The following is a 16,494-nucleotide window of genomic DNA, read 5'->3' as shown; positions in this document are numbered from 1 at the left end:
AAAAATATATTGTCTACAATATGCTATCATTAATTTTTTAAAACGCTTCTTCGTTATGTAATTATAAGCGTTTTAAAGTTAAACGCCCACTTTTTTCATAATGGGCGTGGCAGTTTAACAAAAGTTTGGGTTTCATGTAAAAGTCCATTTCCCAAGCTTTTACATAAAAAAGAAATCTTGTGAATCGCGTTGGTAGTTTCCGAGCTATAACGTTTACAAAAGAAATACGATAAGGCCACAAAACAGCTTTTTGTGGAAAAATCAAAAAATCACATGTTTGTTTAAAGCTTAATCAATATTCTAGCTATGACCATAAAATTTAACATGTTTATACAAAAGAATATGGCCTAAAAGATGTCATCATTATTTTTTTAAAACTCTTATAAATAACGTTTTTACAAGCGTTTTAAAGTAAAACGCCCACTTTTTTCATAATGGGCGTGGCATTTGGGAAAAAATTGTAGATTTAAATGATAGCTCAATTCCTAAGCTATTAGATGTCAAAAACAAAGTTCATTTATCTTTCTTAGTTTCCGAGTTATAGCGTTTCAAAGAAAAGTACGATGTGAAATCCACCTACTGTTCGATTATGTTTTCCTAGTACTTCACAAAAAAAAATGGATTTTTCAAAAATCACTTTTTGTGGAATAAACAAAAATTCAGGAAATAGCTTATAACAGCTAGAGATTTTAAGCTATATGGATGAAATTTGGCATGAATGTAGAGAAAGATACGACAATTCAGAACATTTAAGAAAAATTTACAACGCTCCTCAATCTCCTGTTTTATAAGCGTTTAAACTTAAAAATGCTATAAAAAGCAAAATGGGCGTGGCAATTCTCAAAACTTGCATAACATATGAAAGTTGATTTTACAAGCTATGCTACAGTGAAGAAATTTCGAAAAAAGCTTCACTGGTTTTGAAGTTATTACATATTGAAAATACTACTAAGTTTCGGGAGCGTTTTGAAACGAAAATTTAAAGCATTTCGGAGAATGTGAATCTGTAGGATGAAATTTATGCATGTAACAAAACTAGATTTCCAAATCTATCATTTAAGGAAGAAATTGTTTAAAACGCTCCAGTAGTTTCTGAGCTACAACGCTTGAAACTAATTGGTGACAAAGCCATAAAAACAGTTTGATTTCGTTGAATCTTAAAATCACAGTTTTGCCCATAGTATGCCCAATAATAAACCTATGACCTTGAAATTTGGCATGTTTATGAAAAAATATATTGTTTACAATATGCTATCATTAATTTTTTAAAACGCTTCTTCGTTATGTAATTATAAGCGTTTTAAAGTTAAACGCCCACTTTTTTCATAATGGGCGTGGCAGTTTTACAAAAATTTTGGTTTCATGTAAAAGTCCATTTCTCAAGCTTTTACATAAAAAGAAATTTTGTGAATCGCTTTGCTAGTTTCGGAGCTATAACGTTTACAAAAGAAATACGATAAGGCCACAAAACAGCTTTTTGTGGAAAAATCAAACAATCGCAGGTTTCTTCAAAGCGTAGCCAATATTAGAGCTATGACTGTAAAATTTAACATGTTTATACAAAAGAATATGGCCTAAAAGATGTCATCATTACTTTTTAAAAACTATTTCAAATGCCGTTTTTACAAGCGTTTTAAAGTAAAACGCCCACTTTTTTCATAATGGGCGTGGCATTTGGGAAAAAATTGTAGATCCAAATAATAGCTCAATTCCTAAGCTATTAGATGTCAAAAACAAAGTTCATTTATCTTTCTTAGTTTCCGAGTTATAGCGTTTCAAAGAAAAGTACGATGTGAAATCCACCTACTGTTCGATTATGTTTTCCTAGTACTTCACAAAAAAAATAGGATTTTTCAAAAATCACTTTTTATGGAATAAACAAAAATTCAGGAAATAGCTTATAACAGCTAGAGATTGTAAGCTATATGGATGAAATTTGGCATGGATGTAGAGAAAGATACGACAATTCAGAACATTTAAGAAAAATTTACAACGCTCCTCAATCTCCTGTTTTATAAGCGTTTAAACTTAAAAATGCTATAAAAAGCAAAATGGGCGTGGCAATTCTCAAAACTTGCATAACATATGAAAATTGATTTTACAATCTATGTTACAGTGAAGAAATTTCGGAAAAAGCTTCACTGGTTTTGAAGTTATTACATATTGAAAATACTACTAAGTTTCAGGAGCGTTTTGAAACGAAAATTTTAAATATTTCGGAGAATGTGAAACTGTAGGATGAAATTTTTGCATGTAACAAAACTAGATTTCCAAATCGATCATATAAAGAAGAAATTGTTTAAATCGCTTCTATAGTTTCTGAGCTACAAAGCTTGAAACTAATTGGTGACAAAGCCATAAAAACAGCTTGATTTCGTTGAATGTTAAAATCACAGTTTTGCCCATAGTATGCCCAATAATAAACCTATGACCTTGAAATTTGGCATGTTTATGAAAAAATATATTGTCTACAATATGCTATCATTATCTTTTTAAAACGTTTCTTCGTTATGTAATTATAAGCGTTTTAAAGTTAAACGCCCACTTTTTCATAATGGGCGTGGCAGTTTTAAAAAATGTTGGTTTCATGTAAAAGTCCATTTCTCAAGCTTTTACATAAAAAAGAAATTTTGTGAATCGCTTTGGTAGTTTCGGAGCTATAACGTTTACAAAAGAAATACGATAAGGCCACAAAACAGCTTTTTGTGGAAAAATCAAACAATCACAGTTTTCTTCAAAGCGTAGCCAATATTAGAGCTATGACTGTAAAATTTAACATGTTTATACAAAAGAATATGGCCTAAAAGATGTCATCATTACTTTTTAAAAACTCTTATAAACAACGTTTTTACAAGCGTTTTAAAGTAAAACGCCCACTTTTTTCATAATGGGCGTGGCATTTGGGAAAAAATTGTAGATTTAAATGATAGCTCAATTCCTAAGCTATTAGATGTCAAAAACAAAGTTCATTTATCTTCCTTAGTTTCCGAGTTATAGCGTTTTTAAGAAAAGTACGATGTGAAATCCACCTACTGTTCGATTATGTTTTCCTAGTACTTTACAAAAAAAATAGGATTTTTGAAAAATCACTTTTTGTGGAATAAACAAAAATTCAGAAAATAGCTTATAACAGCTAGAGATTTTAAGATGTATGGATGAAATTTGGCATGGATGTAGAGAAAGATACGACAATTCAGAACATTTAAGAAAAATTTACAACGCTCCTCAATCTCCTGTTTTATAAGCGTTTAAACTTCAAAATGCTGTAAAAAGCAAAAGAGGCGTGGCAGTTTTTAAAAATTGTATAACATATGAAAGTTCATTTAAAAATCTACGCTACAGTGAAGAAATTTCGAAAAAAGCTTCACTGGTTTAGAAGTTATTACATATTGAAAATACCACTAAGTTTCGGGAGCGTTTTAAAACGAAAATTTAAAGTATTTCGAAAAAGGTGAGTCTGTAGGATGAAATTTTAACATGCAACAAAACTAGATTTCCAAATCTATTATATAAAGAAGAAATTGTTTAAAACGCTCCAGTAGTTTCTGAGCTACAACGCTTGAAACTAATAGGTGATACAGCCATAAAAACAGCTTGATTTGGTTGAATCTTAAAATCAAAGTTTTGTCCATAGTATGCCCAACAATAAACCTATGACCTTGAAATTTGGCATGTTTATGAAAGAATATATTGTCTACAATATCCTATCATTAATTATTTAAAGCGCTTCTTCGTTATGTAATTATAAGCGTTTTAAAGTTAAACGCCCACTTTTTTCATAATGGGCGTGGCAGTTTTACAAAAATGTTGGTTTCGTGTAAAAGTCCATTTCTCAAGCTTTTACATAAAAAAGAAATTTTGTGAATCGCTTTGGTAGTTTCGGAGCTATAACGTTTACAAAAGAAATACGATAAAGAAACAAAACAGCTTTTTGTGGAAAAATCAAACAATCACAGGTTTGTTCAAAGCGTAGCCAATATTAGAGCTATGACTGTAAAATTTAACATGTTTATACAAAATAATATGGCCTAAAAGATGTCATCATTACTTTTTAAAAACTCTTTTAAATGCCGTTTTTACAAGCGTTTTAAAGTAAAACGCCCACTTTTTTCATAATGGGCGTGGCATTTGGGAAAAAATTGTAGATTTAAATGATAGCTCAATTCCTAAGCTATTAGATGTCAAAAGCAAAGTTCATTTATCTTCCTTAGTTTCCGAGTTATAGCGTTTTTAAGAAAAGTACGATGTGAAATCCACCTACTGTTCGATTATGTTTTCCTAGTACTTTACAAAAAAAATAGGATTTTTGAAAAATCACTTTTTGTGGAATAAACAAAAATTCAGAAAATAGCTTATAACAGCTAGAGATTTTAAGCTATATGGATGAAATTTGGCATGGATGTAGAGAAAGATACGACAATTCAGAACAATTAAAAAAAAAATTACAACGCTCCTCAATCTCCTGTTTTATAAGCGTTTAAACTTCAAAATGCTGTAAAAAGCAAAATGGGCGTGGCAGTTTTCAAAAATTGTATAACATATGAAAGCTTATTTAAAAATCTGCGCTACAGTAAAGAAATTTCGAAAAAAGCTTCACTGGTTTAGAAGTTATTACATATTGAAAATACCACTAAGTTTCGGGAGCGTTTTAAAACGAAAATTTAAAGTATTTCGAAGAAGGTGAGTCTGTAGTATGAAATTTTTACATGTAACAAAACTAGATTTCCAAATCTATCATATAAAGAAGAAATTGTTTAAAACGCTTCTATAGTTTCTGAGCTACAACGCTTGAAACTAATTGGTGACAAAGCCATAAAAACAGCTTAATTTGGTTGAATCTTAAAATCACAGTTTTGTCCATAGTATACCTATTATTGAAGCTATCACATCCAAATTTGGCATGTTTATGAAAAACGATATTGTCTACAAGACGCTATTATTAATTTTTAAAAACGCTTCTTCGTTATGTTATTATAAGCTTATTAAAGTAAAACTCCCACTTTTTTCATGATAAGCGTGGCATAAGAGAAAAAACAATCTTATCCAAATGATAAATCATTTCCTAAGCTAAAAGATGTCAGATACAGATATCGTTTATTTTCCTTAGTTTTCGAGTTATAGAGTTTAAAAGAAAAGTACCATGTTAAATCCACCTAATGTTCGATTATGTTTAGCTAGCTCAAAGCTAAAAGGGGTGTTGTAAAGAACATGTGTTAACTTTTGCTAAAATTGTGTGAAGTTTTAAACCTCTATAACTCAGAAAACTACTGAAACTACTAGAGTGAGAATTAATAACTATATCATTATGTTACTTACAGTTAATAAATGTATCTAAAACATAATAAAACATAAGACAAATTATTTTGTATATTTATAGGTTCTAATCATTTTCTCTTGATTTTTTTAATGTATTTATTATATTGGTAAATAACTTAAATTCATGATTATGAATTACATTATAGTTTACATTCTTTTTTTTTCCATATGAATAGTGTTTTACTTAATATTTCTTTATAATAATATGCTTTAATATAATTTTTAATATTCTGTTTGAATTTGTTTTTTTAATTATACAAACTATAATAATGACTTTAGAACTAAAAACAAACAAAAGAAATTAAAACACATATAAAGTAGTTTAATTAACTATATACAGCAATAATTAGTGATAACATTTTGTTAGATTAGTTGTGCATGAATAAGTATGTTATTTCTTGATATAGATCTTTGTTAAGGAGGAGTTTAAAGAATGCCATTTTGCTTAAAGATTTTTTGTTTTTTCTTAATATTTGGGAGAAAATATAAAAATATTCATAATAATTGGAAGCATTATGAGCAAATAATAAATGTTAATGTAAAATAAACAAAAAAACAAACGCTTGGCGTTTTTTTTTACTTTTTAATAGATAATTTTACAAGAAATTATTTTGTAATTTAAACCTAATTTAAGTATGTTATTGTAAAAAAAATTAAAAAATAATTATAAAAATGTATTAATTATAATATTATAATTAAGTAAAGCAATTGAGAGGTTTGTTTTATTTAAAATTGAATTTTATGTTTTTTTTTAACAAAAACTTAATTTTGTCATGAAGCGCCACATTTTGTTTACTGTAATTGTATTTTCTTGGAAATATTTTTGTAATTTTTTTTTAAACGCAATTTTCAATTATGGGGTTCTCTTGTTTTATATTTTATCGTTTGTTTTTTTTTTTTTTTTTTAATTTTTGAAAACTTAGTTTAATTAAGCATTGTTTATAAAGCATTAGATATTTAGATACATGTATACAGCAGCAATATTGTTGCCTTTTAGTAGTTACTTTAACAATTCAAAATTTCTAATTAACTTAAATATTTCTTTGACTTGACTTGCTAACTTAAAGTTTATGTACCTTTTATGAAGATTTACTTTATAATCTTTTTGATAAATTGTGTATTTTTTTTTTTTTTTTTGGTTAAATCTAAATATACTGCTATCAAAAAATACTTTATTTATTTTTACTTTTTTCTTTAAATATATATTTAACACATACACATCTAATTAAGTAGTATTAAGTTGTTAATAGACACCATTTTTAAATAAATTTTAGGTTTTCTTTATATCATCTTGGTTTTGAATATATGCACACATACATCTAAAGGAAAATTGATTTTGAAAAAAATTTTTTAATTTTTCTGTCTTAATTTCTAATTTAAGGAGAGCATGTTGTTTATGGGTGAGTTGCTCACTTTCTCTTTTCTCTTGCTTATCAAATATACTAGCATTTATTAAAGTAATCGTTAAAGGTTTAATTAACTTTGTTGTTGCTGCTGTTGGTGTTGTTGATGTTGTGATTGCTGGTGTTGTTGTTGTTGTTGTTGCTGCTGTTGTGGTGTTCCAAATTTACTGGTTATTTTATGTGATACATTTACAATGGCCATTTCATGTTTTGAATCCATATCACAATCATATAAACCACTTAATGAATCTAAACTTAATAGTCTGGAACTGGCACGACTGGACACAGATGTATCATCTACATCTGGGGCATTATATAAAGAATTGACATCGGATAAAGCACCTTCGGCATCGGTTAAACCTGCCTCATTTAATAGAGATATATTTTCCAAACCCGGTTCATCGGTGATATAGCCAGTGGATTCAGCACCACCTAAGAATTGAAATAACATTGATGGAAATTTAAATTTTAATGCGTATACTTAATATTTTATCTGTCATAATATCTATAACACTCATACGTAATAGACGATTGAATGGATTTCTTTATAAAGATTTTCAATCGAATAAATTTCTTTAGAAACTTTTAACTCGAATAGATTTCTTTAGAAAACTTTTCTATCGAATAGATTTCTTTAGAAAACTTTTCGATCGAGTTGATTTCTTTAGAAAACTTTTCGATCGAATTGATTTCTTTAGAAAACTTTTCGATCGAATAGATTTTTTTAGAAAACTTTTCGATCGAATAGATTTTTTTAGAAAACTCTTCGATCGAATAGATTTCTTTAAAAAAACTTTTCGATTGAATAGATTTCTTTAGAAAACTTTTCGATTGAATAGATTTCTTTAGGAAACTTTTCTATTGAATAGACTTCTTTAGAAAACTGTTCGATCGAATAGATTTCTTTAGAAAACTTTTCTATCGAATAGATTTCTTTAGAAAACTTTTCGATTGAATAGATTTCTTTAGAAAACTTTTTGATCGAATAGATTTCCTTAGAAAACTTTTCGATTGAATAGATTTCCTTAGAAAACTTTTCGATCGAATAGATTTCTTTAGAAAACTTTTCGATTGAATAGATTTCTTCAGAAAACTTTTCGATCGAATAGACTTCTTTAGAAAACTTTTCGATCGAATAGATTTCTTTAGAAAACTTTTCGATAGAATAGATTTCTTTAGAAAACTTTTCGATCAAATAGATTTCTTTAGAAAACTTTTCGGTCGAATAGATTTCTTTAGAAAACTTTTCGATTGAATAGATTTCTTTAGAAAACTTTTCTATCGAATAGATTTCTTTGGAAAACTTTTCGATCGAATAGATTTCTTTAGAAAACTTTTCGATCGAATAGATTTCTTAAGAAAACTTTTCGATCGAATAGATTTCTTTAGAAAACTTTTCGATCGAATAGATTTCTTAAAAAAACATTTCGATCGAATAGATTTCTTTAGAAAACTTTTCGATTGAATAGATTTCTTTAGAAAACTTTTTGATTGAATAGATTTCTTTAGAAAACTTTTCGATCGAACAGATTTCATTAGAAAACTTTTCGATCGAATAGATTTTTTTAGAAAACTTTTCGATCGAATAGATTTCTTTAGAAAACTCTTCGATCGAATAGATTTCTTTAGAAAACTTTTCGATTGAATAGATTTCTTTAGAAAACTTTTCAATCGAGTTGATTTCTTTAGAAAACTTTTCGATCGAGTTGATTTCTTTAGAAAACTTTTCGATCGAATTGATTTCTTTAGAAAACTTTTCGATCGAATTGATTTCTTTAGAAAACTTTTCGATCGAATTGATTTCTTTAGAAAACTTTTGGATCGAATAGATTTTTTTAGAAAACTTTTCGATCGAATAGATTTCTTTAGAAAACTTTTCGATCGAATAGATTTCTTTAGAAAACGTTTCGATCGAATAGACTTCTTTAGAAAACTTTTCGATCGAATAGATTTCTTTAGAAAACTTTTCGATCGAATAGATTTCATTAGAAAACTTTTCGATTGAATAGATTTCTTTAGAAAACTTCTCGATCGAATAGATTTCTTTAGAAAACTTTTCGATCGAATAGATTTCTTTAGGAAACTTTTCGATCGAATAGATTTCTTTAGAAAACTTTTCGATCGAATTGATTTCTTTAGAAAACTTTTCGATCGAATAGATTTTTTTAGAAAACTTTTCGATCGAATAGATTTTTTTAGAAAACTTTTCGATAGAATAGAGTTCTTTAGAAAACTTTTCGATCGAATAGATTTCTTTGGAAACTTTTCGATTGAATAGATTTCTTTAGAAAACTTTTCGATCGAATAGATTTCTTTAGAAAACTTTTCGATTGAATAGATTTCTTTAGAAAACTTTTCGATCGAATAGATTTCTTTAGAAAACATTTCGATCGAATAGATTTCTTTAGAAAACTTTTCGATCGAATAGATTTCTTTAGAAAACTTTTCGATCGAATAGATTTCTTTAGAAAACTTTTCGATCAATTAATTTTATTTCAAAAACTTTTAGACTAAAAGATTTTTTAATTTTTTTTTGCTCCATCAATATAAAATTTCATTTAATTACAAATATCTCATACAACACTTACCTGTAGCTTCTTCCCTACAATCATCATCCGACCACTCGGATTGACTTTCCAAATGATTCGAGTCCATCGATTGATGATTATGATGTCCGGCACCATATTTGAGCTCATCATTTATCACATTCGCTTCCATTAAATCGTTGCGATGATCGTTCAAACCATTCGATAAAGCTCCGACCAAAGCCTGCTCAGGACCGCATTCATGATCCTCCTCATCGTCTAAATCATCTTCACTATGATATGGTCCATGTTGATGATGATTTTGTTGCTGCTGCTGCTGCTGTTGATGATGGTGATTATTGACCATGTCGGGCTGCGCTAAACGTTTCTTACGTACATCACGTCCCACTTCATCATCTTCAAATTCTTCATCGGCCAAATTATCTTCGGTATCGTCACGTTCATCTTCATCGTGATTATTGACAAGATGCTGATGATTGTTCCGTTGTCGCTGATGATTGTGACCATGATGATTTGTATGATGATGATGGTGGTGGTGATGATGATGACGATTATAGCGCGAATTTTTATTATCCGCCGGATCGTCTAATTGATCAAGACTTTCGTGACTTTGATCGAAATCTTTGGAACGTGGTCGCATACGATGACGATGATTATGTTCTTTGGTTGCAATTGGTTGCTGTTGTTGTGTCTGTTGCTGCTGTTGATTTTGTATATGCTGAGGATAATTGTTGTAGTTTGTACCATTAGTAGAGGTCGAAGATTTATTGGTCATATCCATCATGGCCAAATTTAATTGATTACGTGTTTCATGTAATATTTCACATGATTCGGTGTCGGATGTTTGCCTGTTAGTAAATGGGAAGTATTTATTTGAAAATTTAAAAAAATTTGCTGAAGTTTTGAAACTTACATTTGACTGGATTCTGAAGGATTTTTATTTCTAGTTATCTCCTTTATAGCCTCTAGCCCCACCGGATGTTTGGCTATCATAAAGCTTGTACTCACAGGTATCTTCGATCCCAGTTGTCTTCCCGTTGTGGGTGAATTTAATTCATCCAATATAGTGGCTGCCATGGCTGTGGTAACATTCTTCAAATTATTGTTGCCACTGAGAGGAGTACTGCCGCTCAAGTTACCATTACTGCCCAGACTACCACTTCCTCCAATGCCAGCGGCCACATTCAGACCATTTGAACTTAATTTACTATTACTGCCAGAGTAGCTGATGTCTATGTTGTTGCGACTGCTGCTGTTGCTGGTGGTGTTGCCACCTTCTGCATTGCCCCCCGATACGGATGTTATATTGCCACCCGTCGACGAGGACGCTGTGGCTGCTGTTGAATTGTGTGTTGTTGTAGCTAAACCTCTAGCTCTAGAGGATTCATTTAAAAGTCTTTGCAATTCCCTCTCAAATGGTGATTTGGTGGCATTTTGATTGCCACTAACCGATGTCTGACCATTAGCATTACCCTGTTTGCCTTGGGCCAATACTAAACGATCTTGATATTCAAAACTATTACAAGAGTCTCCCTTATTTTGCGTTGTGGTAGTATACTGACCCTGACTTTCTGTTGTGGAGCTCACTTCGAAATCTTTTAGATTGGACATATCGATGACAGGTGAGGTGGGATCCACTTGTATGTCACAGGGATAAAGCCATTGTAAGGGATTGCCACCATTACGGGTGACAAGATTATTAGTTGCTGTTATGCGAGGTGAGTCTTCTTCACCCTCTCCCTCGGTGGTTTTGGAATAGCTTTCGTCGGACGAACTCATTGAGGGCGAATGAGGTCGTGAACTTAAATCATCTGTGGAAGACATTTCGCGACTCTCTTCCAGTTCAGTTGGTAGCTTCGGTAGAGGCTTCATGTATGATCGTAGAAGAGGTGTATTCTGTTTTAGACTCGTTGTTAAGGTGGCAGGTTTGGGTGGTAGGGCTGGTAGAGGAGGTTGTGGTTGTTGGGAGTAGAGAGGATATTGTTGTTGCTGCTGTTGTTGGTAGTGCTGGTAATTCTGTTGGAGTTGTTGTTGTTGTTGCTGTTGTTGTATAAACAAATTATTGGGACACATATAACGTGGTGGTTCATATTTATTGGGAATATGATGCATTTGCTGATGATGTTGCATGGGCATTATCTTTATGACATTTTGTTTTTTTTTTTTTTTGTTTTTATTGTTTGGACAAGGAATTTAGCACGAGGATTTTTAAGCATCATTATTATGGTTACATATATATAAACACAGATAATTACAAATATACATAAGACACATAAAGATAATGATGATATTCAGTTTTAGATGTTCCACCATGCATTTAGGCGCAACACACACAATTAATAGTTTGATTTAAGGGATTAGAAAAAATATAGAAAAATACATAAAACAAATTATTTACAAATGAAATATAGAAAACCATTAACCACTTAGTAAATAATATATAACACACACATATGTATATAGTAAAAAATGAGATCATTGTTAGGAGACTTTGGGAATATTCACAGCGAAGATTTTGTAATCGAGGATTATTGACAGAGGTCGATGAGTTGGGTGGGTAAGTCTTGTCTTTAGTTTGTGCTTTGTCGAAATTAGGGTGATCGACTCGATTTTTCAACCGGTTTTAAAACCGGTTTTTTCTGCTTTACCAGTGTCGGTTTTTTCTAAATGTTGATTTTTCTAATATCGAATAACCCGGTTTTTTCACTTTTTAAAAACCAGTTTCGAATACTTTTATTTGCTTTGTATTCAAAGATTATTTAAATGAAATTTTTAAGTAAATAATAATACAGCCCGTCTAAATTTTAAAATCATTCGAGTCGAGGAACTAGAGTATATTTTTCTACAGCTCTTTTGGTTAAACTTTTTTGATTTTCCTAATTAATTAAAAATTATTTGTAAAATGGATAACTGTTTGATAAAATTTAGCAATCTTAAGATTATATTCCAATTACAATAATTAATTTACGTCTGAAATTTTATGGAAGTGTTGGAATGCCTATTCAAATTTCCTAAACAGGGCTTTTAAAATAAGCTAGGATTACATGTTTAACAGAAGTGTCTCACTTTTTTCCTAATTTTTTTATATTAAAGAAATAATGTAAATCAGACGACTAGATCTAAAGTTATAATCTTTTAAACTGTTAAAAATCATTTCGGGCCATGTTTTATTAATCAAATTTAAACATAAACATTAAGTTTTTCAAATTAAAATATATTTTTTTAATGAAAAACCGGTTAACCGGTTTTTTCTGAATTTGAAAAATATCAACCGGTTTTTTTGAAATGTCAACTGTTCGAACTATTCGAAAACCGGTTTTTGGAAAATGTCGAATAATCGATCACCCTAGTCGAAATTAATGTTTGAATTGTATTTGAATTTATTACCTTAAACTCAACTTTAAGCTTAGCTAAATTTAAAGGATCGAAGGTTCTGATTAATTATGTTTTGTTTATTATATATTATGAAACATATTTCCGTCTCTTGCTAATTCATATCTAACGACTTGTAAACATTAACGAGGATTCTCAAAGAATCGATCTGTTTTTGTAAGAAAACTTTTCGATCAATCAATTTTTTTTAAAGATTTCGATTGATATATTTCCCTTAGAAACATTTTCGATAGAATAGATTTATAAATAAATGTTTTTTAGAATAGATTTCTTTAGAATACTTTTCGATCAAACAGATTTCTTAAGAAAACTTCTCGATCGAATAGATTTCATTAAAAAACTTTTCTATCAAATAGATTATTTCTAGGAAAATTTTCGATCAATAAAATTTCATTAGAAAACTTTTCGATCGAATGGAGTTCTTTAGAAAGCTTTCGACAGAACAAATTTTTAAAAGAAACTTTTGCAACAATTTGTATTCCTTGGAAAAATTTTAGTGCGATGACTTTTTTAGTAAAAATTTTTTTACGATTAGCGTTCTTAAGAAGATTTTTTAATTGAAAATATTCCCCACTTTCTCTTTCTCAAATGTATTTTAACAAAATGTACAATAACAAGTAAGAGTGTTATATTCGGCTATGCCGAATCTTATATACCCACCATCAAACCACGTTTATGTCGAATTTCATCTATATACTCGTATATTTAAGCCAGTTATAAGCGTTAAAGTAATTTTCTGAAGGGGACCTTATGTAGGGGGTAGGGTCAATTATGGGTCGATCCTCATAAAATTTGGTAGACAGAATTTGGTTAGTATTAAATTTATTTGTGTCTAATTTCATCGCTACACTCGTATTTTTAAACCATTAATGAGCGTTGCAGTCGTTTTCTGAAGGGGACCTTATATGGGGGGTAGGGTCAATCATGGACCGATCCTCATAAAACTTTTTAGATAGATTTTGACTCGTATGAAACTTACTTATGTCGAATTTCATCTATATACTAGTATTTTTAAGCCAGTAATGAGCGTTAAAGTCATTTTCTGAAGGGGATCTTATATGGGGGGTAGGGTCAATTATGGACCGATCCTCATAAAATTTTGCATAGTGATTTTGGATCATAAAAAACTTACTTATGTCGAATTTCATCGCTATATTCGTATTTTTAAACAAGTTATGGCTGTTACAGCTGCTTTTCGAGGGGCCACTTGTATGGGGGCTATCCGAAAACGTGGACCGATATTGCCCATTTTCAATACCAAACAAACCTTACCTATAAGAAATATTTATGTGAAATTTCAACCCTCTAGCTCTTTCCATTCGGACTCTATCGTGCTTTCAACAGACAGACAGACGGACGGACGGACAGACGGACAGACATGGCTAGATCGTCTTAGAATTTAATGAGGACCCAGAATATATATACTTTTGTGGGTCTATGACCAATATTTCGATGTGTTACAAACGGAATGACAAAATCAATATACCCCCCATCTTTTTTGATGGTGGGTATAAAAATAAGAATAATCATTCATTATTTTCTAAAAATGTTTTCAAATAATCTTCAAATAGAATACGAAAGCAGACTCTGAACTTCTGTTTAGATTTGAGAAACATTAAGAATTAGTTTTAAAACCAAACATTATGCCTAATGAAGAAAATACAGCTAATACAAAGAAAGAAATCATTACAGGTTGGGATCAGAAGAAAGTATGTATATCGAATGGAAAATATGAAAATGAATGATAATTTTGAATTTAAAAATTTTTTTATAAAATTTTTCAATAATTATATAGAACTCACGATCTCTTGACAGCTAATTTATATTTGAAATAGCAATACAACTTATCACAATGTTAGATAAAGTTGAAGATGTTAACATTAAAGATCTTAACTCCATTTTAGTTTAGATTTTAGACCGTAGTTCTGGAAGTTGGTGGAAGAACAGAAAATGTTAAATATTTATACAAAAATATGTATAAAAAATAAAATAACATTATATATACAAAAACAGGTAAACTACGGGTAATTTTCTACAGATTTTGTTTCTCTTTTGCTACCACCCACAATAAGGAAACCAACACCAATATAAACAAAATGTTTTTATATAAAAATTTGCACAATTTGTAAAACTACTGCTACTAATTTGAAATCGAAATTGTGCATTCAAGAGAGAAAGAGAGTGTGAGAGAAAAACTACTATGATTACATTCAACTACTTGTGATGTGAAGTGATCATAAGAGGTATTCTTCGTTACCACCCAAAAATGCATCTTCTTCATTATCATTATCATCACAACTACTATCATCGTCTATGTAACTCACCTTGGCCACTTGTGTGGCAAGCAACAACGGTTCACTTTCGCGACAATTGTGATAATTGTTGAAATGATTATTCGAATTGTTGTGAGTCAAAATGGGCGAAGAGGACAACGATGATGTTTGCTGTTGTGTCGGTTGTTGCTGATAGTTTTTATTATTATGTTGTTGGTGTTGTTGTTGATGATGATAATTATTAAGATGTGATAGATGATTATTAAGATTATGATGATGCTGTTGCATTGCCGGATGATGCTGATACAAATAATGATGATAATTATTTAATGCAGTAGTAGTAGAAGTAGTAGAAGTTGGTGTAGTAGTACAAGTAGTAGTTAGATTTGTTGTAGTTGTTGTATGGATGGAGGATGCATGCATTTGTTCACGTTTACCATTACCACCGTTAGCGGCACCATATAACAAATTATTGAAATTTTCCAGCGGAGCGTAAGGATCATGCATTTGTAGTTGTTGCTGTTGTTGTAATTGCAATTGATCGTGTTGAATTTGTTTATTTTGATGTAATTGTTGTTGTAGTTGATTGTGTTGTTGTTGGTGATGATGCATTAAATGTTGTGAAAGAGGAGTAGGAGGATTATTATAATTATTAAGAATATTATAACGACTATTGCTAGGATTTTCAATAATATTAAATTGTTCACGGAACATTACCGATGATGATGTCAGGGATGATGCTGGTTGTTGATTTTGGAGTTGATGATGTTGTTGTAGGGCGGGTGGTACATTGGACATTGCTGATGTAGATGATGTTAGAGGAGGTGGTGGTAGTGGTAAAGGTGGTTGAGGTAAAGGTTGTTGTTGCTGTTGTTGTGTTATGGAATTAGGATTTAAACCCATACTGCTCATAGAACTAGAAGAATGTTGACGCTGATGCTGAGCAGCTGTCGGTTGCTGCTGCTGCTGCTGTTGTTGTTGCTGTGAGAAACCATTGCCACCGCCTCCTCCGCCTCCACCTGGATAATTGTTGTAACCATTAGTGAAACCATTATGCTCATTACCATTATGTTCACCATTATGACCATTCTCATGTATATTCGGCAATCCACCATTGGCAAGAAACGGTTGCTTCTGCAGTTTACTATTCATTCTTTGCTGTTGCTGCTGCTGCAAGTGATGTTGATGATGTTGTGGCTGCATATGTTGCAGCAATAACTGTTGTTCTTCATTCATAGAGTTGGCCTTAATCAAGACATTATTACCCTCATGTTCCATATTATTGAAACCGAAATCTTTTTTAACATTATAAGTTTCGGAATTCATATTAACATGATAGTTGTTGTCTTGATATTGTGACTGCTTCTGATAATACTCGGTAGTTTGTAATTGGCTGGCCAGTTGGGTTTGTGGCAGCTGACCAAAGGATGGCCGATTACCAATCATGGCATTACGTACTTCACCATTGAGGCCACTGCTGGAGTTGTCATTAAGGAAATAGGTGATCATATCACCTTTACCTTTAACCTTAATAGTGCCGCGACATCTGTGGGAGAGAGAAAA

General features: G+C 30.8%; 1 protein-coding gene across 6 annotated transcripts in view; it reads right to left on the bottom strand.

Moving 5' to 3' along the window:
- Positions 1–6,127: 6,127 nt before the first annotated feature.
- Positions 6,128–16,494, bottom strand: part of LOC119608374 (Ca(2+)/calmodulin-responsive adenylate cyclase) — a 35,392-nt gene continuing 25,025 nt past the window's right edge. For 5 of the 6 annotated variants that reach the window (XM_037962771.1, XM_037962773.1, XM_037962775.1 and 2 more), the window contains 5 exons: positions 15,649–16,477; positions 14,983–15,450; positions 10,179–11,404; positions 9,308–10,113; positions 6,128–7,151 (listed from right to left, as the gene is read on the bottom strand). In XM_037962771.1, the coding sequence (XP_037818699.1) occupies positions 6,793–7,151; positions 9,308–10,113; positions 10,179–11,404; positions 14,983–15,450; positions 15,649–16,477 (3,688 nt within the window). In that variant the 3' untranslated portion in view covers positions 6,128–6,792. The remainder of the gene's footprint in view (positions 7,152–9,307; positions 10,114–10,178; positions 11,405–14,982; positions 15,451–15,648; positions 16,478–16,494) is intronic. The other variant, XM_037962774.1, reaches the window with a different exon arrangement.

Source organism: Lucilia sericata, unplaced genomic scaffold, assembly GCF_015586225.1.
Source record: "Lucilia sericata isolate MDLA Ls3-8-SP2 unplaced genomic scaffold, ASM1558622v1 Contig000824F_arrow, whole genome shotgun sequence".
In the NCBI taxonomy this organism is placed as follows: Eukaryota; Metazoa; Arthropoda; class Insecta; order Diptera; family Calliphoridae; genus Lucilia; species Lucilia sericata.
The sequence above is the reverse complement of the archived record's forward strand: the minus strand, read 5'-3'. Positions and strand labels throughout refer to the sequence as shown.